The following is a 23,937-nucleotide window of genomic DNA, read 5'->3' as shown; positions in this document are numbered from 1 at the left end:
CGACATTTCGTAAACTGAAAATTTTGCATGTAGAGACGTTCGTAAGACAGTCCCACTGTACTTGTGATGGCATAGCCCTTCTGACCTTTGACTCCACGATGCTTGCAGTGTTGGCTGGAGCCTCGGCCACGGGGCCTTTCACAGGTCTCCAACACTGAAGTGTGTGAGTGGGTGGTGTGTGTCATGCGATGGACTCGTGACCTCTCCAGGGAGAATTTCTGCCACTCACCCAGGAACTGCTGGGACAGACCTACCACGACCCTGATCAGGCTTAAGCATTAATAAAATGGAAAGGGTTAAACATTCTACCATCATACATCCTAATTAAAGTGTGTTTGTTATTACACAATTGATAAGCAGTCATCCTGACCTCCATGAGTAAGGATTTTTTTAAAAAAATCGAATTTACAGAAATATCCCAAAATATTTGATTTAATAAGTGTCCATAGAATCTAAACAATATGATGTAATGGAACTATATGTGGCCATATTGTCTCTACATGAGCTACCCCCCACATCAGCGCTAACATCCAGATGAGGGGTGCTCTGACAGTTCCGGTCGAACTTGCTTGTGCTCTATGGCTCAGGCATTCTGTGTGTGAGCTGCAGACTAAGATAGGACTCTCACAGGGCCGGCATAATGCTGGGAAGCTCAAAGGCTCCTCTTACTCTCCTTCAGTCGCACTTATTCTCAATCACTGGGAAAGAAAAAAAGTCCTCACATCAGAACATGAGGCAGCTTTGACAAAATGACATTTTGCTCCTCGAAGCACTCTTTCTTCCCCTTCCCTAGATGCATCGAGCTCCCCCAGCCTCCCTCAAAATGGCTGGCACCTCCTGGCGCTTGTCGAGCCTGACACCCTTCCTCTGCAGTGACCTTGAGACAAAGATGAAGGAGCGATTGTGCCTCAATAACTGCCGCAATATAGTTCCTCTACCCCCACAAAATAAAAATAAAAAAGTGGCGAGACGGCTCTCATTAACACTGACAGTCAGGGGGCTGGGGCGGGAAGGCGGGCTCTGCTTATCCACATCAATCAAAATGGGATTAGAGTGTCTCTCACTGGTCCCTTTTATTTCCCATTAACTTGAGGCTGCAGATAAAATGCAAAACTGGTAAATAAAGGACTCTTTCGATCTTCTGTGATTCCTTTGCTAAAAGACAATCTATTTACAACAAATAGGGTAAAACCTTTGCAGCATTGCATGCTGTAGCTCTCAGGTGTCATGTTTTTGTAAAGGTGTCATTCACAATCGAGATCTGGAAGTGTTATTGCAACTGCATCCCATGTGGAAGACAGCTGGGGGGGTGGGCTAGGTGGGTGTCGTTGGAGTTAGAGTCCCGCTGACAGCAAGATGCACACATGACAGGGCGTGACAGTGTGTGGAAAAAACTGTCTGCTTTGATCAGACTACTAAAATTATCCACCCCTCTGCAAAAATGACCAGTCACATGACTCATCTAATGCCATACATCCACATCCTGGAAGGCAGTGGGTGCAGAGATGATGCATGGATTATTATAAAGACAAGGGGAAATCCTCCTGGCCATGCTGGAAAAGTCAGGGTCTGATGTAGTGCAGCATATTTTAGGGTGACTTCACGGAAAACCATTGATTTTAGAGCTATGATAACCTCCCAGATTTCAAGTTCAAATCTGAGATAAAACTAGAAAGAGCCTCTTTATAGAAATCTGGGAGGGGCGGATACAAAAACAGCAACCATCATGGAAGTTGAAACAAAAAAATTAAACCTGCACAGAAGGTCACGTGTCAAATTTTCAAAAGAGGTTTCAAAGGAAGCAGCACCCGCGCCTGAAACTCACGTGAATTCTGGCATTTTGTTGTTTATTTAAAACAAGAATTAAATCAAACCTGCGGCAATTGAAAGGACATACTTTTTTCTTCAACCTAGAGTAACGAATGACTTGAATTCTGAGATTTTTTTCGTTAGCTTGTACAAGAGAACTGTAGCACTGAAAGACTGTAACACTGTGGTCAACTGGTCTCAGAAGATGGAAACCAAAGGGCACAATACTGTCAAAAAGTGAGGACCTGGAATTGACCCCTAGGTGACCTCAAAAGAAAGGGCTGTTGATGAGGATGACATCTTCTCCAAGACCACAGAGGGGGGAAAAAAGATAGCAGCTCTAGTTTTCAGATGTTTCAGGCAGTAATTCAAACAGCACAGTTCACCCTGTCAAAAGCTGAGGGGAGGTCAAGGCGGATTAAAATTCAGCAGGCTGCTTTAAACAAGGAGCAGTGGTGTCCTTTTGAAAATACCAGTGGGCAGAGACTGGTGAATGATGGGGATTTTGGTGGGTAAATGCAGAGAGGGCACAAGTTAACATCCATCTCTGAAACTTGGAATAGTGTATTTAATTGGTGGATGTTTTTTTCTCATTATTTTATCATTTATTAAGTGATAAAATGTCATTCAGCTCCCCCTTTTCAGTCTTGTATGATGTCTTATTTGAGGTTTGGAATCTGTCTAAGACTAGAAGAATGATTAATAAAAGGTTGCTGCAGTATGTTGTGTCAGGCTGCAGCGCATCGTGCGCGCTGCCGAGAAGGTGATCGGCTGCAGGCTTCCATCCATCCAGGACCTGTATATCTCCAGGACCCGGAGGCGTGCAGGTCGGATCACGGCCGACCCTTCCCACCCTGGTCACGGACTGTTTTCCCCCCTCCCCTCAGGCAGGAGACTACGGTCCATTCGGACCAAAACCTCCCGCTACATGAACAGCTTCTTCCCCTCTGCCATCAGGCTGCTGAACACCAAGTGACTTATCACTTAAGCACCATGTACAGCAGCCAGTCGGACCCATGAACATCACATTACTCCTGCATTGACCTGCACTATTTCTTACCATTTATGTATATACTGTATATATGTCTTATTTTATTTTATTTATCTTATTCTAGTGTTGTGTTCTTTATGTTGAATGTCGCAGCGTCACACCAAGACAAATTCCTGGCTTGTGTAATACTGTGTACTACATGAACAATGGCAATAAACCTGATTCAATTCAATTCAATTCAATTCAAAAGATAATTGTGAGATAAAAGTTGACACTAAGCGCAACAAATGAGTGGAGGAGCAAAGCAAAGACCAGGGTCTGAATCAAAGGGCCCAAACACGTGGGGACCGACCCAACCTCATTCAAGCTGTCACAAAAGGCAAGACATGAATAATAAACACCACTGCGACCCAAATTTGCATTACACGCTCAGCTCATGAAGGACAGGGCAGCAAAATTCAGCCTCCACTGGAAGAGGGACGTCCAGAGGAGGGAGGAGAGGAGGGAGGAGAGATCCCCCTGCACGGCTGTCAGGTAACTGGGTCCAGGTCCTGTCTCACCACTCCTCTCACCACCTGAGCCTCTGCGACGTCCACCCCTGCTGGAACCTGCGCAGAAGACAATCTTCACCTCGCGCCAGTTCCAGAACTCCAGCCCCGCTTTCTCTCTCAGGTGTCACCTCCTCCTCTTCGGCAATTTTAGCTCTTTTCTTAACACATGTGGCGGTGTCGCCCTTTAGCCCCGTCGTAGAAAAAGGGAAAAATTATTTGAAGAAGAGTTGGTCATTTCCATGGCAACCAGGTCCTGTGGTATAGGCTGGGACATTGGGGCCAAGCCCAATGCCATTTGCATACAAATTGCCCAGCTGGCACCTTGTTGTTATGACGACGGCACACGGCTCCCAGAATTCATTTGGAAGTAAAATACAATAGGATGAAGAGTTGTCGATAAAGTTTTTCTATGTTACTTTGCTCTAACCTCTATTTTAGACATTGATTTTAAATACAAGCCACATTGATTTCACAATCCGATTGTTATTAATCATGTTTTAGTGCAAAGTTTTGTTTTGTTTTTTTACAAGTGATCAACAACTTCTTGTGCCATACCCACGTACTGTACTTTGGAAAATCCAACCATCGTCCTGCATCGGGATTTTATCCAACCCCTCTCACGCCTCCCCAGGAGCCGCGGCTGATTCCCGGACTGTGACCGAGCAAACTGTGCTGACAACACAGTGTCCTCTACTGGCAGCATGTGGCAGAAAGTCCACACTAACAACAAATGGATAATATTTAGCTCAAGGGCAACAGAGTTGATACTTTTCCTCAGCCGGTCTCGGCTTGCCGGTCATTAAACCGACCTGCTGTGAACTGGTTAGTGAATATCAGAGCGACTACAAGCGTCCTCTTTAATCATTAGCCACTGTGTTGCTCAACAGTCCGTGGTTCAGCTGTTCAGCTGTGCAACAGCACTTTCTCAAAGGCGCAAAGTGATTTCTGCCCTGTCATTAAAGACCTCGTCTCCAATTATTAGAACCGACCAGTACAAACCACCTCAGCCCAGAAAGGCCTCCGTCAGCAGGACAGCAAGGCAGGTGTGCGCGTGATTTCTGTGTATGCTGCAGCCTGTACCTCAGGGTGGGAGCGGAGAGGAAGGTGACACTTCCTGCATCCTCAGAATATAAATGCAAGACTCTCCTCAGTCGAGCGACACCGGCTGTACGGCTGGACAGTAGTACTTTTCTCCAGCGGCGCGTGCGACCTTTTTCAAGGTCGCGACTCACCAGCAGCTTGGATCATTACTAAAGCACCAACTGTCTCATTTGTCACCGACCATCCAGCTGAACATGGCGACCAGGTGGGGCCTCTGCGGGGCTGGAAAGATCAGCCATGATTTCAGCGTGGCCATGAAGACCCTGGCGCCCGAACATCACCAGGTACTCAAATAAGCACGTTCTCGCTGCCACCAACCGAGCAGCTCTGTGACGAGCGCACGTCGAATCCTGTCCTCCTCTATGTACAGATAGCAGCCATCGCATCACAGAGCTTGGAGCGCGCCAAGGACTTCGCCAAGAAGCACGGCATTCCGACAGCTTACGGCAGCTATGCAGAGCTGGCCGGCAACCCGGACGTTGGTAAGGCCCACGAGCGTCTTGGGTGCGAGCGGCACGACGACCGAAGCTGGCTGAGCTCTCTGTTTTCCGACAGACGTGGTGTACCTGGGGGTGCTCCACACAGAGCACTGGAAAGTCGGCCTGCTGTTTCTCGAGGCGGGGAAGAATGTGCTGTGTGAGAAACCGTTCGCAATGAACTCCAGACAAGTGAAGGAACTCGTGGCCGCCGCCAAGAAGAACAATGTCTTCCTGATGGAGGTAAAGATGAAGGGATGCAGCCCTTTGGGTGAACCTTACCTGCTGTTCAACGTCATTTTAGGGGAACTCAAGGATGAAATAAAGGGGAAAAAATAGTCTCAATTCAATAGTTTAAAATCAATGCAGCTACTCAAAAACCAAAACCTGCGTATGACAGAGACACTTAAAATATCAGTTCTCCTTTATTCCTGGCATTAAAATACCCCGGTTTTAGAATCTGTTTAAACATATGTCTATGCTATGACATCTGGATATTATATCAATCTGCGGATATTTATTCCAGATCAGGTTATTAACAATATTTCTCTTTTTTAAATGCTTTCATATCTACATTCCAGTTGGTGCGGTTGTTTCTGCTGAGGATTGAGTACATTTGGCTTCATTCAAAGTCTAGGGCCACTGTCAGTACACCCGATTTACCTGTATTCCGGTGTACGTCCCACTACAACAGCTGGCTTATTCCGAAACACGTTGCTCCTGTATGAGTAATTGGAAATTTGGTCAGAATCATGTGTAACGTGGGTCCTACAGAAGCAGCAGCAGCCTTAAAAATTCATCAAGCTAAATGAATCCTTAAATAGAGGGTAAAATATGAGGAACATTTGGAATCAGGCAGATGAATTTGATGGAACATGCAGAACCAGGGGGATCTGGACCTGAAGGGCTGCTCGGGTGGAACTCCACCATCAAATATTGGAGGTTGTGTTGCAGTGGGCGCTCTGCTCTTCCCCTCTCAGGCCATCTGGTCTCGCTGCTTCCCCGTGTACGCTGAGGTGCGCAGGCTGCTCGAGGAGGAGGCCGTTGGGGAGGTGAAACTTGTCAAGGCCTACTTCGGCTCCCCTCAGCTCCACATCCCCCGTTCGGTGAGGAAGGAGCTGGGAGGAGGCGCACTGCTGGACATCGGGGTGTACTGCCTGCAGTTTGTCCTGATGGTGTTCGACGGGGAAAGACCAGCATCCATTCAGGCCACAGGGGCGCTGCTAGACTCAGGTGGGATTCAGCACAGGTGCCGGACGCAGAGTCGAATCATTAAACACAGAGAGTGAACTGGAGCTTATAAACCAGCTAGTAAAACAGCTGCTATGATCATAAATCAGAAAAGAGGAGGGGGAACCTTTTTTCTTTTTTCATAAACTGTCCAAAGTAAACACCTCAGGAGGGAATTATTCACACTGAAAATCCCAGACTTATCTTAAAAATGTCAGACTAATCCAAATCCCCGGAGAATACAGTAATACAGTAAAAATGTGACAGGGGACTATGTAACTGGGTGTCTTACAGCCAGAAACTTTAATAAACGCCATCACATCATTGAGCACATTTAACTGAACAAAGCCTTTTGGGAAAGAAAATGCTTTTAAAGTTTAATTATTGATTATATGATCATCAGTTTTCACTGGATGCCTCCTTTTTCAATGTGTTTTCCAGGGGTAGATGAGTCCGTGGTCGTGGCAATGAAGTTCTCCAGGAACCGGGTGGCCCTCTGTGCCTTTTCGATCGCCACCCGGCTCCCAAACGATGCTGTAATCTGCGGCACCGGCGGCTGCATTAAAGTACGTGGTGTCGGGTTGCTGCAAGAGCAGGTTTACCTTAATTAAAACCGAGACGTGCAAAACCACGTAGAGAGCTAATTCCCAAATTAAAATGAAGCGTTCAGACAAAGAACTGCTGCGTCAGGTGATTTAGGAGCTGAGCGACTCTTTGTGTGTGTGTGTGTGTGCGCATGTGTGTGTTTCTTCCTCGCCCTCCAGGTCCTTGACCACATGCACTGCCCCACCACGCTGGTGGTGAATGACAAGGAGATGAAGTACCCCCTTCCTGAACCCAGTCTGCCCCTGAATTTCACCAACAGCACCGGGCTTCGCTACGAGGCAGAGGAAGTGAGGCAGTGCCTGCTGAAAGGTAGGTCGCCATGACATCGAGGCGGCCCAAAAGCAGCGTTCAGGGAGAGAGACGCTTGTCCGCAGCCTCGTGAGGAGTGTGCGAACGCTCATCAGGATGAAAGTCCTTGAGTCGTCCTCTAGCTTTCAGAGCTTCTCACTCCGGTTGGTTTTGCAATTCATTTACATAATCTTTACATCCCGGCTTGCGTATAAATAATTTATGCCCTATTGTGGAAATGAGTGTGAATTATCTGCTGGTAAACAAACCTGTCTTGTCAGTCGGGATGGCTCCTCCATGAAACTCTTCTGCATTCTCAGGACTTAAGGAAAGCCAACGGATGCCTCTGGCTCAGTCTGTCCTACTGACGGAGATCATGGATGAAATCAGGAAGCAGGTGGGAGTCGCCTTCAGCCAGGACAGCCAGTGACATCACTCCAAAGCTGGTCTGCGTCGCCTAAGCCAAACCCGCTTAGATGGAGCAGGGGCAGGCGCTGAGGGCAGGCGTCGCGTGTTTGCTGCTCCGGCAGCATTTAAATAAAGCTCTGCACATTATCGGAACCCTTGTCTCCCGTTTATTAGTGTTTCTCCTTCCACATCCTTAACCAGATAAGGCAGCGCGCAACAGAGCGACCACGTGTAACCATTAAGTCTTTGCTCTTTGAAGACGAGCGCAGCCGTCGATGTGATTGATGAATCTGGTAAAGATCTGCTTTGAAAGAGGCCCCATTGCATTTAAAATGTCCGCCACTTAAGAGAATGACAGCAACAGAAGCCCTAAATACAACAAAAGGAAGAGTTTCTTGAGCCAAAGCATATTTCCTTTATTTGCACATTGATTTTTATTTCATTTTTTTGCCATAAATGGGGAATCTGTTCAGACTGAGGCTCATGAAGTGTGAAACTCTTTATTATGTAATTTCTTTGAACAGTTTAGGGTGAGCCACTTTCAAAACATGCTGCAGACACAGTGTGAAGTGCAGAAAAAAACCACCCTGAATGTTTCCCACTTCTCTAGAGGTGTGTTGAGAACAAAAGAACACAGCAGAGGTGATGAGGATGATGATGGTGACGAGAGATGCACGAATGTGTACGTGAGTCTGTTTTTTACTCTTCACTTTTGAAAATGAGGCTCACGCCTGAGCACTTCCAACAGGATTTTCTGATCAAGTCCACGGCCCAGTGAGTCATTAACGCGCGCCTCCTCTCAGTGTTAGTTACTGATTTGTTGTGGAGCAAAACTTTCAAAACCACTTCCAAGGCGGATGTTTTTTTGTTGCTTCTGCAGGGTTAGGGTTACCGTCTCACCTGGAAAGCACGTTCATCCCAGAACTCTCCTGAAACCATGAGCTTGAATCAATCAACCATTTCAATAATTTCAAGAACATATTAAGAGGATAACACAATAAAGTCTGTCCTGTTGTTCATTCATGATATCTCAAGCTTGCCTGTGATGGAGTTGTGAGCTTTTAACAGACACAAATGAAAACATCTAAAGAATGAATTTTTAGAGGTCGGAGTTCATTTGATCAGTCTATTTTACATATATTTGTATGTACATTGTGACTGTTGGATAAAAGTGTGAACATTTTGTGCATATTCAATTATTGTAGGACTAGTTTGTATTGAATACTGCTAAAAGGTTAAAAAAAATCTTTATTTTTTAAAAATGTAATCTATGTTGTTTCTTGGAAAAACCTTTCCCTTTCCAGTAACAAGAATTCAGTTTAAAAACAGCCCTTAAGACCAAATTAAGACAAAAAAAAAAAACACACCCCTGAGATGTCACTGTATCCGCCTATTGTCAGTTATTCTCAAGATTCAAGGACTTTTATGGTCATGCTAGCCCACACGAAATTACAGACTTATGTTCCGGATTAAAAGTCAATCAAGCACACAGCAGCCCAAAGTATGATTTAAAAAGTATATAAAATACATACAAATATAAATAGTACAGGTTCAGGTTAAGATAAGTGTATGTTGTCATTCCCCAATGAAAAGGAAAAAAAACATAATTCAGACAAAATTATATAATTTCATTAATTAGGACAAAACATGATTATATGATAGATAGATAGATAGATAGATAGATAGATAGATAGATAGATAGATAGATAGATAGATAGATAGATAGATAGATAGATAGATAGATAGATAGATCCCGTGTCTCCCCCTGGTGGTGCTCCTTTTGAACTGCAGCCACCGAGAAACGTCCTACTCTTCAACATGGCAACCAAGTGGGGAATCTGCAGCGCAGGAAAAATCAGTCATGACTTCACAGTGGCCCTGAAAACTCTTCTCCCAGAAGACCACCAGGTATTAAATATGACATAAACTCATAAATCAAGCAAGTCTTGGCTCTGTTTGATTTATACTGCTGCGTGATGGGTCAAGTGCTGTGAGCGTTAGAAACGAACTGCTGATTTAGAAGTTCACGCCGTCTCGAAAATGTTATAAATTGAGTATCGAACGTTTCTGCGAGCTACGTTTAATCGTATTGAATGCCAGTAAATGTGATATATTTTCAGTCGTTGCACTCAAACAAATTTTAATGGATAACACCCATTCGGAAACGTGTTGGTAAAATAGAAGCTTAATATCGTTGCTGTATTTCTTAATTTAAAACCTGCATTAGTGTTGAAGAAAATACTTATTAAGTCTGGGATTAGGACAGCAGGCTTAGCAAATACTTGTGACCTTAAAATGTTTCATACGGCTATATAAAAGGAGTATTCACTGGAAAACCAATACTTTATTATTTCCGGGAGTGAATGAACTACGTCTCCCACAATTCATAGCTTATATAAACAAGCTGTTCGCGAAACCAGTGCTTTGAAGTATACGACAAGTTCAGCATTTAACCAGAAACACACTTGTCATTAATACAAACGGAGTTCATTGAAAAGAAAAAAAATATTTTACGCAATAAATAGAAAAGTTGGATTAATATCAGCAATAGAGTGGTCAGGTGGTGGTAATCTTGTGAGTAGTCTCAACTAATCAGAGGCCTCGCTGTCATTGTGGGTAATGTAGTCATTTGTAGTTTGTGGTAGTAGTGACTTCTACAACAACAAATCCTTTTTTTACTGGTAGCTCCTGGCAAATCTTACTTAATTGTAACAGTTTTTAAAAACAAAAAATAAATTGAACTACCGGTAATTCAAACTTTGAAATTGTGTTGTCAGGTTGTGGCTGTAGCTGCTCGTAAATTGGAAGATGCACAAGAGTTTGCCAAAAGGCACAACATTCCACGAGCTTATGGCAGTTATGAGGAGCTGGCAAGGGATCCGGACATTGGTGAGATTTTGTGAGAGTGTTTTATTTGAAGAAAAATGAGCAAACAATCCTCTGATTTCTAGTATTCCCTAAAGTTTCCACTATTTGATCCTGAGATGCGATGTAGAAAACTGCTCCATTGTTTATTTATTTGTGCAGACGTGGTGTATATTGGAGTTATCCACCCCTACCATCTGAGCACTAGTCTACTCTTCACCAATGCCAAGAAAAATGTCCTCTGTGAGAAACCACTGGCCATGAACACCAAGGAGGTGCGGGAGATCCTGGAATCTGCAAAGAAGAATGACGTCTTTTTAATGGAGGTGAGGATGGTCCCACCAAAAACATTACATTACAATTCAAATGGATCAAAACTAGGGATAGCCTGTAATTAGCGATCCTTGTTGAGCTGCAGCTTAATATGAAATGGCCATCCTGTCCACTTTTAAAAGGCTGTCTGGTCCAGATTCTTCCCGGCTTCAGTGGAGATAAGACGACTATTGGCCCAGGGGGAAGTGGGTGAGGTGAAGATGGTGAGGGCAGACTTTTGTATTCCGGTGGTCAATGTGAGGAGATCAGTGGACAAGACCCTGGGTGGAGGAGCGACCCTCGATCTTGGCATCTACTGCCTGCAGTTCATGTGCATGGTGTTTAATGGAGAGAAGCCAGAGTGCATCCAGGCCATGGGGACGTGTTATGAGACAGGTGACAAAACGATTCATTTTTTAAAAAGAGCGGAACTGTTGTCTGGAGCTCTACGCTGCACTAAAATACTGCTTTTGCCACCACAGGAGCCGATGAAACCACAGTCGTCACTCTAAAGTTCTCCAACAACAGGATGGCTGTGCTGACTTTCTCTTCAGCTTTAAAACTGACCAACGAGGCCATCGTCGTGGGTACAAAGGGTGTCATCAGGGTAGGTCATCACGCCATCTTGCGATCGGACAAACTGTAGCACCCAGGTACAGCTACGCTAGGAGGAATTGACTGAGCTTTATGTATCATGGATGTAACATGTATGCTTTTTCAAACAGATTCCAGAACACATGTGGTGCCCAACAGCCTTAGAGGTGAATGGCAAGGTGACCGAATACCCTCTGCCAGAACCTTATTTACCTCTTAACTTCCCGAACAGCACAGGGATGCGTTATGAAGCAGAGGAGGTCCGACAGTGTCTCCTCAAAGGTACTTGAAACCTCTGACTATGGAGGTGGGTGTATATAGACACCCCGCTAGGTGGCGCCAGAGATGCTGGCGCTGGCTGAACGAGCATAGATTTAATTAGAAAAGCTACTGTTTTCTTATAGTATGGCTCTCTCTTACTTTAGGGCTGAAGGAGAGTACAACTATGAGCCATGCTGATTCTCTGCTGCTGGCAGAGCTGGAGGATGAAGTCCGCAGGCAGGTGGGGGTGGTGTACAGCCAGGACTCCCAGTAAATGAAGAAATACCTTCTTTCGCCGTTATAATTTCACAGCACCTTTGAGTGTTAATGAGTAGTATTGTTTAATTTGATTACACCCTTAGTATTTGAATCAGTATTCATCACTCATATGTACAATTATACCAAGTATTTTGTTTCATGTGATTAGACTGCAAAATGAAAATGACTGAAAAGAAATTAAAAGAATTGCCACACAGAATAAGTGCTCCTCTTTAATGGTGGAAATCCAGCCTTAAAGTACATCTCAGCACACCAGTTAAACTTTAATTAGTTAGTACTTACACTTTGTAACAATCAAAGCTTGTTAGACATGAGAAGCCAGCTATAGTGAGTCACTAAATGGAGAAAAACAAAGTTCATCACCTCTGAAAACCACCCTCAAAGTGCTTATTCTTTACTGTCAAGAGGCAACTTAGACATGATCCAAAGGCTGTGTGATACATCTAACGATACATTAACTAGGGCAAACACTTGTAGTAGACATCCAAAACTAACATTTCTCTATGGTCAGACAAAATATAAGTAGTATTGGATGTCCCCAAGACAAAACTTTACCATTCACAAAAGTCAAGTATAATATTGAATGTAACATAGAGGAGATCTGGAGTGCAACACTTGGAAACTTCAATCACAATGGAAGCTGGCATGAAAGACACTTTACACACAGCACTACAGCGGGAGCTGCTTGGGTGGAATGGAGGAGCGAAGGCTGGGCTTTCGGGGCCCGTAATGGAGAATGAAATGTTTATTTTGTTCGTCATATCAGCAGGAGTGTAGTTGGTAAGCTTTTTGCTTTGTATTTTAAAATGAAGGTTCTCAGTCGATTCTCAATATCAATTGATAATTTCAGTGAATAAATACCATAGTTGCTGCTCAGTGGGTACTAAATCGGCGGCCCTGCTAACTGGCGTAACTGAGAAAAGAAAACTGTGATAGGAATGAGGACGTGAAAAGGAACAGGCCTCCGCTCGATCCCAGGGCAGCTCTTCAGCTTAAAAGTGACATGTCATTGATCTGCACTATTGTTCAGTGGGCTGACTGTATGTCTGGTGTCAGGTGAGCACTGCAAGCTTCAGGGGACTGTGGAGTGGAGACCTATGAAAGATAAATGAAAGTGAAGGGAGAAATCAGCCCCTGTGGCGGTTCAAGCCACCAGAACCACACGCATGGTGTTGGTGTAACCGGAGCCGGGACGCCAGCCAGTCAAGATGATGACAACATCGCCCTCCTTGAAGAAGCCTCTGACCTTGCCTGGAAATGAAACCAAAAACATTTTTAGAAACATTCAATCTGATATCTAGTGTAGAAACATCCTGCACTGATCCAGTTACAGCCGCACAAGAACCTGCCCACACACGTACCCATTTCCATGGCAAAGTTAACGCGCATGTCAACGTCCTCTGCCCACACGTCATTGGATGGTTTGGTGTACAGGACCGGAAAGATGCCGCGGTACAGGTGGGCCTGGCGTGCCGTCTGGGCGTTGCGGGTCACGGCGAGGATGGGAGCACGGGGCCTGTACCTGGATAACAGGTGTGCGGACCTGCAGATATACAAACAGCAGTGAATGGAAAAGAAAAAATATTTAAAATTATCTCTAGCTTATTGCAAAAATGGTTCGTGCTTGTAAATGCAGGCAGGATTGACCATTTCGGTGTGAGTATTTCCAAATCTTAATATAGCCGACAAAAATTAATTAGACAAAACAAATGGCAAAACATTAATGTAATTAAACTTGTTAGTTAAAATGCTTCCTAAACCTAGCACTTTACATAGTCACATTTGTATTACCACCGAATTAAAAACAACCCCCTCTCCCAAAAACCAAACTTGTTTATCGAGTTGACCGGAGTTGAACTCTAATCCAATTAGAAGTCTAATCACCCAAAATTACTCATTACAGGCAAAGACACAAACAGTGGCAGAATCCAAACGTCCCCTTCCAGACTTCAGCGCGTTGTCGCCTTCTGACTGACTGACAATAAAATACTAAAACTCAGAATAATAAATGACTAAATTAAGTTTTCTCACTATGTGAATGTTTTGGGTGGAAGCATTCATTATTCAGATTAGATTTAATAAAGTCTGGAAAAAAGACTTTGGAATTAGACCAATAAATTGCATTTATTATTCTATTTGTGACTCAAAAAATACCCTCTGCAGCACACTCGACACACACACACACACACAAATCAAAAGGGGAGGGCTTTTGTTACACAGTCGGTAGAGGGAGAACCGAGTTTGTCTTACCTCCTGCGCTGGCATCATGTCTTTCTCTTTCTTACCTCCCAGTTTTGGTGAGGACAATGATGGCGCTAGCGCAGCATTTGAAGGATGCTTCCACTGCACCGACAGCTACCGCCTCTGAAGGGTCTCTAGTCAGTTGCGTGTGTCTTCTCAGCCCCTCAAACAGCTGCCTGTGGAAGGTAGCCGCCTCGGCCTCTCGTGCTATCTGAGTCCAGAGTGACCATGAGGGGAAGGGTAGGGCTTTACTTTCAGTCACACCCAGCAAGTGCTTCTACACATCCATTCACTCTGCTAGGAGAGGCTGACACAACTGAGCAGCTAGTCCCCTGGTTACACAAAGCAATTGAATCTATAACAGAGGAATAATCCCTGACACATTTAACAAATACACAAATTGAGCAATGGGAAGATATTACTCATGTGGACCACTATATGGTGAATATATTACTGTATTTGAGTAAAAGGCAGCCATGTCAGGTACGTGTCAGCCTCTCCCAGTGACTTCTCCAGTCTGTCCCTGACTGACCCTGCTCTCTCTGGTTTAGGAATCTGAGGGGCTGAGGTGTTTTCTGCCTCGAGCTAGCAGGAACAGGGAACCTGCCTACCTTCCAGAGCCAGTGAGCACAATGATGCCAGAGGCTAAACTCTTAAAGGAGGCCTCGACGGCGCCGATTGCAATAGCCTCAGTTGGGTCTTTGCAGTGCGGCGTGGAGCGGCGCAGGTCCTCAAACACCTGCCGGTGGAACATGGCTGCCTCGGCTTCCCGGGCAATCTGGCGTAGGTGAGGGCAATACACATGAAGCCAGGCCAATCCCACACCAGGCAGATGCAGATGTTAAGAGAGGAAAATGGGTGGGATGGAAAAAAGGAACAAGAACACAGGAATGGACAGACGTATTAGAAGGACAGAAGAAAATAGAATAGAAAGACACATAAGAAAAAGGCAGAAGGACAAAGAAGAATTTGTGTGGATTTAGTGCGAGGATACAAAGTTAAGTCTTCACAATGAATGAGATATCTCATGTTAGATAACCCAACAACACCCAGACACAATGTCATTTTAAAACTATAAAAATGCTATAAAAACAGTAGACGCAGCTTAAGTGTTAATTAAAATTGTAAAATGAGAGCTTGAGATGTGATAGTGCTTTTGTACAGGCAAGGTTAAGGGGAAAAAGTACGAGACAATAGATCAGTGAGACAGAAAGAGTATGTTAAACACAGGTTAGAGCCTAGACTTGCAAGACATGCAACCTCAAAATGGGGGGGGGGCTATGGAGCTGCAGCTATGCTCAGTGGCTCTTGCTTCTGCACAGCAATGCAAAAAAGATTCTAGCTGAACACATGCGGGTTATCCGTGTCATACAGAGGGAATGAACCAGGCTGGGTCTGACCAGAGAAAGACAAGCAAGAAGCAACCACATCATATTCCATGTGATGTGAAGGTGAGGCTTCAGTTACAGCCTTTATTAGGTGTTTTTATAGTCTGTCCCTGACTTGAAAAACTGCTACAAATAAAAGACCATTACAGGAATACAGTTTTCCAGCAGAAGCTCGGTTTAGGAAGGTATTCTTTTTAACCGTGTCACTTTGTCTCAACTGTCTCATCTGTAAGGAAATGGCAATATTTTTAAGGCTTTGTTGCAATTTTGCTAACATTTTCCACATATTTGTAAATATGCAGTTGTTTTTTGTTTTCCACAGAATTAGCTCTGACTAAACTCAAATCAGTTAAGCAGTTAAGCAGCTTTTTGGCCAAGGAGGAAAACATGCAGTGTTGCAACTGAATAACATGCAAGACGTGCTCACATTAAGTGTTATTTAAATGGAAAATATCTCACAAGTATACACACACACACAGCTGATCATTATTCATTTCCACTGCTACATTTGAAGTATAATAACTCACCATATGCTGCGTGCGGACTGCCTCAAGAGGATAGTCTCCTTTAGCGGTCTCACCACTCAGCATAATGCAGTCAGCACCATCCAACACAGCGTTGGCGACGTCGCTGCCCTCGGCACGGGTGGGTCTGGGTTTCTTGATCATGCTCTCCAACATCTGAATTCAAATGAAGCGGCTAACTATCAGAGCTTAAGAGGCCTCCAAATGACAAAAACAAACACGTGGCATAGAGGAATCAGACATTAACTAGATAACTTTTGCTGCATCCTAACCTGTGTGGCACATGTGATGGGCTTGCCAGCTCTGTTGCAGCGTCCAATCATCATCTTCTGGGCGAGGAAGACCTTTTCTGTGGGGATCTCAATACCCAGATCACCGCGGGCGACCATGATGCCGTCGCTGGCCTCCATGATTTCATCAAATCTAAGCAGAGTATAAAATCAGAGTAACAACCATCTGTTTTACTTGAGACTGGACATTAAAGAAAGCAGAGTAAAGCACACCTGCGCACACCCTCGTGGTTTTCAAGTTTACTGATGATCTTAATATCTTTGCCCTTTTCTCCCAGCACTGCTCTGACGGCGTGGACATCTGCAGCTTTGCGGATGAAGGAGGCGAACACCATGTCGACTCCGTGCTCCACACCAAACTGAAGGTCCTCCACATCTTTGTCTGAAACAGCAGGCAGGTCTACAGCAGCACCAGGGAGGTTTACGCCTTTCTTGCTGCCCAGGGTGCCACCATTCTCAATTTCACACATCAAGTAATCAGAACCTGAAGATATAAGAAAATATAGAGGAGCAAAGAGAGAAGGGCTCTATGATTGACACTTCAGATCAAAGGCGGTTTTTGGGGCCAACTTGATTCTTCATAAGCCCCTCCTACACTTACCTATTTCTTTGACCTGCAGGGATATGAGTCCATCATCGATGTAGATCTTGCTTCCTACGTCCACCACTTTGGTGATGTTCTTGTAATCAAGCCAGAGGATCTCCTCACTGCATTTCTCAATGTACGCATCGTCCAAGGTGATCTTAATCATGTTGCCCTTCTTCAGTTCCACTTCAGCTGTGCCGCTCTGTCATAGTATTGCATCAAGTTTTTTTTCCCATTTAATTTCTTTTTTTTTTTTTTTGGCTTGCGTGTAAAATCTTGGAATGAGTGGTGCTAAACTCACTCCGCGGATGAGGCCAGTCCTGATCTCTGGGCCCTTGGTGTCCAAGGCGATGCCAATAGGACGGTATTGGATACTTCCAGGCTCAAAGCTTTCGCATGCCTCACGTACATTCTTGATTGTCTCTGCATGGTACTACAGAGGAGAAACAGAAACACCTGGTATAATACACACACACACACACAAAAAGATAATCTTTTCACATCAAAAGTCAGACTAAATCTTTCCTGATTTCAGTCAGCTAGGAATGCCAATATTATACTTACTTAATGCCAGAATAATCAGGGATTTTTTAATTTTTTTTTAATTACCGGTATACATATAGTGAATTTAAACGTAGTTGTCTGCAACTATAAAGTACATTCAAATGAAAAGAAAGTGGAAGCTGATTCAGATTTATAGCTTTATAAGGGTAAAACTGACCTAAGGTGTGTTTGACAGTGCAATCAGAAGTGTCACGTTGGCAACTGCATGTTGCTGAATAATGAGTTTCATCAACGCCGTAAACGAAGCTTCATTGAAAAAAAACAACTAAAATATGTACCTTTATCTTGGCCTAGTCATTTTAAATTAAATCTCCTTTAACTCAACCCGCCTTGAGTAAAATGTAAAAGCGATTAATGTGAATGCAAAACGAAATAAATAGCATTCGCCACCATATTTTGACTCTGCTGTTGACAGTAGACCTGACCCTGTTGCGTTGCACCTGCCCTCACACCCTGGGACATGACGGCAAAGAAGCTACACGTGGTGCACTTTAGTATCGACAAAGCTTTCTCTTTGCAGTTCTTCAATTCCACAATAATGAACCTTTTTTCATTGCTGCCATTAATTGTGAAGGACTTCCAAGATATTACACTTGGCAATGTTAAAATGTGTTGTTTAGGTTACTTTTTTCCCCATTTACTAGAGATTTAAATAAATTGAGAGCTTAGCGTTAAGTGTAATTCTAGAGAGAATTAAATGAGTTCAACCTTGCAAAATAAACTTCCCATGAGTCTCAGCTCTTCTGTCGCTGCCTATTTACTCTCAACACTTTAATCTGCCTCTTTTGGATGCTACTACAATTTAAACACAAAGTAAGGTGCCCTGCTTATTTCTCAGGTCACAAATGTCTAACCTGCTCTTTATCTTTCTCAGCTAAAAGTAGTTCACTCTTAATACTATCTTGGCCGTTCCAGACATCTTTATTGAGCAAAAACCTTTTCAGGGTTTCTTAAAATAACCTTGAATAAGATTAGGACGTGACATCCCAAAACCTACAAATCTGCGATAAAGCACATAACCATGTTTCACAAGAGATAAACAATAAAGACGTGACTTTTAAAAGTGACCTCCGGATACAGTTGCGCAATACCTACCTCGTGTGTGCCATGGGAGAAGTTCAAGCGAGCAATGTTCATTCCAGACTTGATCATCTCCTTCAGCATCTCCACAGAACGGGAGGCCGGTCCTGCACAAAATGTGTGAATACATCCCTTTATGACATTATAACAAAGTATTTCAAGTAAGTAAAACATGATTAGTTACATTTGCCTCTTATCAAAATCAGGCTGCTTTCTGATTACAAAAACTCAAGAAGAACTGGTTAAAAAAAATACTTTTAACAATTTAGCCATAAATGTGCAACTGTTCCAAGTAACAAGATCAAATGTGATTCAACAGTTGGTATTAAATTGTAGTTTTGACTAACCAATGGTACAGATGATGCCAGTGTTGCGAGCAGTAGTGGGCACTGAGTCGATGTCCAGCAGACACATGTGCTCCAGGAAGGTGTCGGCCATGGCAGCATTGAGCTGCTGCGTCTGGATGAAGGCAGAGCCCATGTCAGACTTTGGCTGGGGCATTGTGTTGGATGATACCTTATTAGTCCTGCAAAATAAAAAATAAGAAGAAGAGATCTATAATAGGCAGAGGAGAGATTTCTACAGCTGATCATATTTCTTAAGCAGCAAGCTTGAATTTTATTGTATTAAAACCATAAACTACATGTTTTATTGAATAGAATAGATAGCCTTTATTAAATCAATTCATTTTATTAAAAGAAATATTCTAAACATTAGGCTTCAGAAATGTTCCCAAAAACATCCTATTTAAATAAAGACCTTTGTAAGCCACTTGGCACAAAACAGATTGTGCAACCATTTGCCACAAAGTGGTGAATGTATGATTCCATTGTTGATACAATTCACCGTAGCTCAGAACTAAAAGAACAATCATTGATTCAATTCAGAAGTAGGACTAAAGCTTTCCTACGATGCTACTTTATACTGTTCCTCTTTAGGTTCCCAGTGAGTCACTGTGGCAACGACACTGCCATGAATACACAGTACAGGAAGTGCTCAACTTTCATCATAATACTAGATTCATTGTCTTGCAATGTGCTGCCTTGAAACTGAACAAGAGAAACTCAAGAACATAAAAGCAACATTTACGGTGGGCTAGTCTCTAAAAACAGCAATCATGAGTTGGCAATTTCCTCTTATTTGTTATGTTCCAATTACAGTAAATGGACGTTTAGGATGGGGGCCAGAGCCCCACCGACACATTCATGTCTGCTGATGACATAAGAAGTGTGGGGCAGACCAGACCAGCGCTGTACGTGCGCACAGTCACATCTCACAGATCCAACACACACAAGGGCTGGAGGCAGACATGTAAAGCACAAAGGCAAAGAAATATTGCAGAGGTGAGACCGTTTTCACACGGCAAACAATTACATAAAGCAGCCTCTCGACAATGCTCATTCTAAAGTCAAGACAATGCAATGCAATACATTTGAAAAACGTGATATTTGCTGGTTACATCCTGCCTCTTCTAACCTACCCTGCACTCACTGTGAACCTGATTAGGAATAAGTGGAGTAACTGTTGTTCAGGTTTTCTGATCCCCAAACAGCCAGTGAGCAACCAAAGGCCAACAGCAGCCACAGTAACCTTCAACCAAATGCAAGGCTAAGTTTAGAGTTGGCTGCCAATGCTAATCTCCTCCAATCCCTCTCTCCTCTGTCTACCCTACTCTTATTGTAGTATAGCATAAAACTCACCTGTACGATCCTTATCAGCAAAACAGGTGACTTAATCAGGTGACTTAGTATTTAGCGTCATCCATTTATGGACCTGACATAGCAACTGGCTAATCTAAATTGGCTAAAACAGAAAGTAAACATTTCTCAAGTAATCAGTCGAGCACAGGAAGGCTGAAAGGCATACCCCCGGTAGATTCTTCTGTTCCTCCTTGAAACAAAGAGGACTGTTACAGCCAATGACCTCTGCAACAAACCCAGGGCGCGGGAGCTTCCAATGTCAAGGAGCCATTTTCTCCCTCCAACAGAACTACTGGCAGACTGGCCCGGTGCCGTGTGTGCGCCAACGCACAACACTTTCAGCAGCTCAGGAGTAAATCCCTTCCAAAGGGATAAAGGCTGCAGAGAATACCTGCTGTGACAAAGCATTCGCCATGACCCGATGTAGCGGCCATACATAAGAGGAGACTTCCAGCACCACACATGTATAGCCTGTGAGCCACCACCGTCGTGAATATTGGCCTGACCTAAACTGTTTAGGTCACAAGATACCCTGGACTAATAATAGTATGGGACATGTCTGTTTAGACATCCAATACTCAGAATGTACTATGGCACTTCCACTATGTCAATCCCAAAACACAACTGGGATTCAGTTTGTTAATGGCACATATCGAAACAATTTAATATCGGCGTTGACATATGATATGCATCTGTAATGCCAAAGGAACAAAGTGCCCACATCCAAGATACAGAACAACACTGTGGCAGCTGTAAAGCACCTGCTTTAATCACTTTAAGGCCTAGCTCAGCTGCAAATGCTACTTTATGGCTACTGTACCAGTCATTACCCAAAGAATCACGTGAATCACGGAAACCCAGTAGCCAAGGTTTTAGAAATCATGGTGTCTGCAGAGGTACATCCTGCAGCATGTGCTGATGCAACATCTACCCTGCCATGGCACAAAAATGTACATTTTGAGGCTTATCTAGTCAGGGTGTTTCAATTAAAATCATTAATTCCTCACCGATATGAAGGATCGGTTGACAAACGACTAAATGTCAAATCCTGTGGAATGGGGACAAAATCGTTCCTCTCAACGTATTTTGTGTCAACAAGGCACCGCTGTAGCAGCTACTGCAGTAAAGCTGCACCGACACTCGCCACACAAGGGTATCGACTTCAGCTAATTTACCTCTAAAACAAGAGCCCGATTTCCATGACAATATTACATAACGGGACGAACATATACACCGTGACTGTTAATTGACGTGTATAACGAAATGTTGAAATCTTCTCCTGATGGGCCGCTCTCTCGAAAGAAGAAGTGGCTGAACCAGCATGTCGATTTAACAAATCTAAAATGAGTGTTTGTTTTTTTTTGAAAATACACGGTGAAGTGAACTATAGTGGATTGCTGCAGAGGCGATGCGCTGCAGGCCACGTTCTCATCCTGCGTCACATTTTCCTGAGTAGACGTGAGCAGCCAGCCAATGAAAGGCCACAATACCACACGGCCACACCCACTTCGGGAGGCAACAGGAAGCGATTCTTTTGACATTCGTTTTCCTCAAACATCACATTCGAAAATATAATTTTTAGTGCTAAGATTTCGTTGAACGATATCGCGTAAAAGCACCATCATAAAAGGCGTGAAACAACAGAAAAATGTCCTCGATTTCCATCTTCTATGATATGAACTTTCATAAACGTTGCCCGCTAAACACCGCCTACGCAGGTAAAACGCAGTTTTTAGCTAAGCGTAAGACCGCTCACACGTGCTGGCTCTTGAATACTCTGAGTAACAACGTGATAAATATTAAACGACCGGTAGCAGCTAGCAGCTTATATGTTAGAGGACTTGTCAGCTCGCAAGATGTGACCTAAGCGTCAAGTAAAAGATAGAAACGTGACAGAACGAGTGTCGCTAAAGTTTTAATCTCCTTCCGTGTTGCAAATACACACCTTAACACGCTAGGCGACCGTCTGCACAGATGCAACCACCGCGACTGTGGCCAGCCCAAGGTGATCTCTGTGCTCCTATACTCTACCGTACTACTTTACAGGGATGCTGAGACGTATCAATCCGAGGTTATAACACTAAATGTACAGTGGATGCGCCGTTTTGACTCGGCAATATCAACTAAAAGCATCACACGTCACTCTCTCGTGTGTTTTATTGTTTAAAATAATATATCATTTCGATTAGATGCTTATAACATCAGAAAGCGGAAGGTTACAGAATAAGGCGGTGGAAGTGCTTGGTATAGCTGCTGAGCCAATAGGAATGCTTGAATATATTGGAGAACGGCGGTGTCTGACCACGTGACCATGTGACTGGGGATGGCGTAGTTATAGTGGAGTTTCCTCAATAACGCAAATGTACAGTCATCGTGCTTGTCCAGTACGTTTGAAATTAGTAATCGTTATTCTATTATCGTAATGTTTGACCTCGTACAGTAATTGTGCCTTTAAGGTTAAGTAATTTTAGCAGGCAATACAATTGACCTATAGGCAGTCAAAACGAATGTTAAAGTAATAAATGTAACGTGACCACTGATCGCTGCTAAGCAAGGTTTGTCGTGCAATACCGCCACCTAATGGTGACACATGATATCACGGTTCGGTAGAACTATAGCGGCTGCATAAGTAAAGAACAAATGTTGCTGTGTCAAGGTATACAATTGTTATGTTAAAACTATTCTCAATTATATATTGCCATGATGAACTTTTTCGTCTATGCCTGCATGCATGTCACAATGTTCCACAGACCTTCCTACAAGGTGCTTAATTATGATAATCAGCTCTGACATGCAGAAGACAATAAATCCTTGCAAGAGAGCTTGTGTTATGAAATTCATTTTAAGATTTAATCCTTTTTGTTCGCACTGACCTGTTTATAGGTGTGACATCAGCACTGCTGTTTCCACTGCCCATGTTACTCTTTCAGTGATCCACACAACCACCTCAGGCAAACAGAAACACACCTGCGCAGGTAAGGGACAGTTCTGCTGTCCTGTCAGCCTGCAAAAGTCTGTGGCTGTCAGTCAGTATTAATGCCTGCTGACACCTGGGCCACGAGGTACATTAAGACACTGTGATAATACAGGACAAATGAGACAGCCTAATGCTTCTGAGTGTATCACTACTACCACTGCACTGGAACTGCTCACCAAATCCCACCATAGGATTTAAGGAGCAGCTTGATAAAGCCAAGATACATACAGAAATCATCAACAATCATCTGTCCCCAGCCCCCCCCCCCCATCACATACAGTAAAAGTGGATAGAAATATTTGAAATCAAATGTCAAAAGAAGGCACAATTGCTGCATCATCTCTCTGTAAAATGAATTCACATGTTTTGGAATGGAGGGTGTGAAGGATTACAAGTAGATTAATGTTGCATGTCAGATGAAAAAAAAAAATACATGTTCAGACTGGAGATGAAATTCCACTGCAAATACAGTGTAATGCCTGAGCTTGGCATGCAAAACATGAAGACACTTGAATGTATTATGCATTCATCTTAGGTGTGTAACATTGTTTTAAGTAATTAGTTCCTTTAAGCCCACACATTATCCAGTCATCTCCATTCTTAAGGTCAACTCCTAAAAGATATAATTGAAATAATTAGGTTAAAGAATGATGAGCTCTAAAGACATTGCCACAGATTCACGCAGATGTGATATATTTCCTTTTTTAACCCTGAGAGGGTGAAGGTTTACTTTTTTGGGGTATGCTTCAGGATTACAATTCCCTTGTAGCAAAATTGCAAGAGAATATTTTGAAGCATGAGAACTGACTGACTGTA

At 43.5% G+C, this 23,937-nt stretch overlaps 3 protein-coding genes and 1 long non-coding RNA gene across 7 annotated transcripts; 2 read left to right on the top strand and 2 right to left on the bottom strand.

Annotated features, from left to right (window-relative positions):
• Window positions 1-4,302: 4,302 nt before the first annotated feature.
• Window positions 4,303-7,613, top strand: LOC130517575 (trans-1,2-dihydrobenzene-1,2-diol dehydrogenase-like). Of its 2 annotated transcripts, none has more exons than XM_057019557.1 (7): window positions 4,303-4,736; window positions 4,877-4,934; window positions 5,008-5,171; window positions 5,909-6,161; window positions 6,600-6,724; window positions 6,923-7,073; window positions 7,373-7,613. In XM_057019557.1, the coding sequence occupies exons 1-7, from the start codon at window positions 4,647-4,649 to the stop codon at window positions 7,480-7,482; spliced, it is 951 nt and encodes a 316-aa protein (XP_056875537.1). In that variant the 5' UTR covers window positions 4,303-4,646; the 3' UTR covers window positions 7,483-7,613. The 2 variants fall into 2 exon arrangements, with proteins under 2 accessions (XP_056875537.1, XP_056875527.1); XM_057019547.1 differs by having other exon boundaries at window positions 4,304-4,736; window positions 4,823-4,934.
• LOC130517587 (uncharacterized) lies at window positions 6,523-7,443 on the bottom strand. The gene is made up of 2 exons (XR_008947747.1): window positions 7,322-7,443; window positions 6,523-6,742 (listed from the first exon to the last, which is right to left on the bottom strand). It is a non-coding gene; the product is annotated as an uncharacterized LOC130517587 (long non-coding RNA).
• Window positions 7,614-9,213: 1,600 nt separating the features above from the next.
• On the top strand, window positions 9,214-11,973 carry dhdh.2 (dihydrodiol dehydrogenase, tandem duplicate 2). The gene is made up of 7 exons (XM_057015197.1): window positions 9,214-9,368; window positions 10,238-10,349; window positions 10,488-10,651; window positions 10,781-11,033; window positions 11,120-11,244; window positions 11,363-11,513; window positions 11,657-11,973. Exons 1-7 carry the CDS (start codon window positions 9,279-9,281, stop codon window positions 11,764-11,766), a joined length of 1,005 nt encoding a protein of 334 aa, XP_056871177.1. The 5' UTR covers window positions 9,214-9,278; the 3' UTR covers window positions 11,767-11,973.
• Window positions 11,971-22,312, bottom strand: pkma (pyruvate kinase M1/2a). 3 transcript variants are annotated; one of them, XM_057015186.1, is made up of 11 exons: window positions 22,090-22,312; window positions 18,792-18,970; window positions 18,460-18,551; window positions 17,102-17,233; window positions 16,816-17,002; window positions 16,428-16,698; window positions 16,197-16,347; window positions 15,928-16,080; window positions 14,624-14,790; window positions 13,133-13,314; window positions 11,971-13,022 (listed from the first exon to the last, which is right to left on the bottom strand). In XM_057015186.1, the coding sequence occupies exons 2-11, from the start codon at window positions 18,943-18,945 to the stop codon at window positions 12,916-12,918; spliced, it is 1,596 nt and encodes a 531-aa protein (XP_056871166.1). In that variant the 5' UTR covers window positions 18,946-18,970; window positions 22,090-22,312; the 3' UTR covers window positions 11,971-12,915. The 3 variants fall into 3 exon arrangements, with proteins under 3 accessions (XP_056871166.1, XP_056871159.1, XP_056871160.1); XM_057015179.1 differs by lacking the exon at window positions 22,090-22,312 and adding an exon at window positions 20,311-20,597; XM_057015180.1 differs by lacking the exons at window positions 14,624-14,790; window positions 22,090-22,312 and adding exons at window positions 14,057-14,223; window positions 20,311-20,597.
• Window positions 22,313-23,937: the final 1,625 nt, after the last annotated feature.

The sequence above is a fragment of the Takifugu flavidus genome, chromosome 2 (assembly GCF_003711565.1).
Source record: "Takifugu flavidus isolate HTHZ2018 chromosome 2, ASM371156v2, whole genome shotgun sequence".
Lineage (NCBI taxonomy): Eukaryota > Metazoa > Chordata > Actinopteri > Tetraodontiformes > Tetraodontidae > Takifugu > Takifugu flavidus.
This window is presented reverse-complemented; position numbering and strand designations above follow the sequence as displayed.

What these genes read in the sequence shown, in the direction of transcription:
- LOC130517575 (XM_057019547.1), top strand. Translation starts at nt 4,647, where the DNA reads ATGGCGACCAGGTGGGGCCTCTGCGGGGCTGGAAAGATCAGCCATGAT. An exon ending in TGGCGCCCGAACATCACCAG is followed by an intron (nt 4,737 to 4,822) that starts GTACTCAAATAA and finishes CTCTATGTACAG; the next exon opens with ATAGCAGCCATCGCATCACA. An exon ending in AGGGGCGCTGCTAGACTCAG is followed by an intron (nt 6,162 to 6,599) that starts GTGGGATTCAGC and finishes TGTGTTTTCCAG; the next exon opens with GGGTAGATGAGTCCGTGGTC.
- pkma (XM_057015179.1), bottom strand. Translation starts at nt 20,582, where the DNA reads ATGTATGGCCGCTACATCGGGTCATGGCGAATGCTTTGTCACAGCAGG. An exon ending in TGGCATCATCTGTACCATTG is followed by an intron (nt 18,552 to 18,791) that starts GTTAGTCAAAAC and finishes CATTTTGTGCAG; the next exon opens with GACCGGCCTCCCGTTCTGTG. An exon ending in TCTCCCATGGCACACACGAG is followed by an intron (nt 17,234 to 18,459) that starts GTAGGTATTGCG and finishes TCTCCTCTGTAG; the next exon opens with TACCATGCAGAGACAATCAA.
- dhdh.2 (XM_057015197.1), top strand. Translation starts at nt 9,279, where the DNA reads ATGGCAACCAAGTGGGGAATCTGCAGCGCAGGAAAAATCAGTCATGAC. An exon ending in ATGACGTCTTTTTAATGGAG is followed by an intron (nt 10,652 to 10,780) that starts GTGAGGATGGTC and finishes CACTTTTAAAAG; the next exon opens with GCTGTCTGGTCCAGATTCTT. An exon ending in CCGACAGTGTCTCCTCAAAG is followed by an intron (nt 11,514 to 11,656) that starts GTACTTGAAACC and finishes CTCTTACTTTAG; the next exon opens with GGCTGAAGGAGAGTACAACT.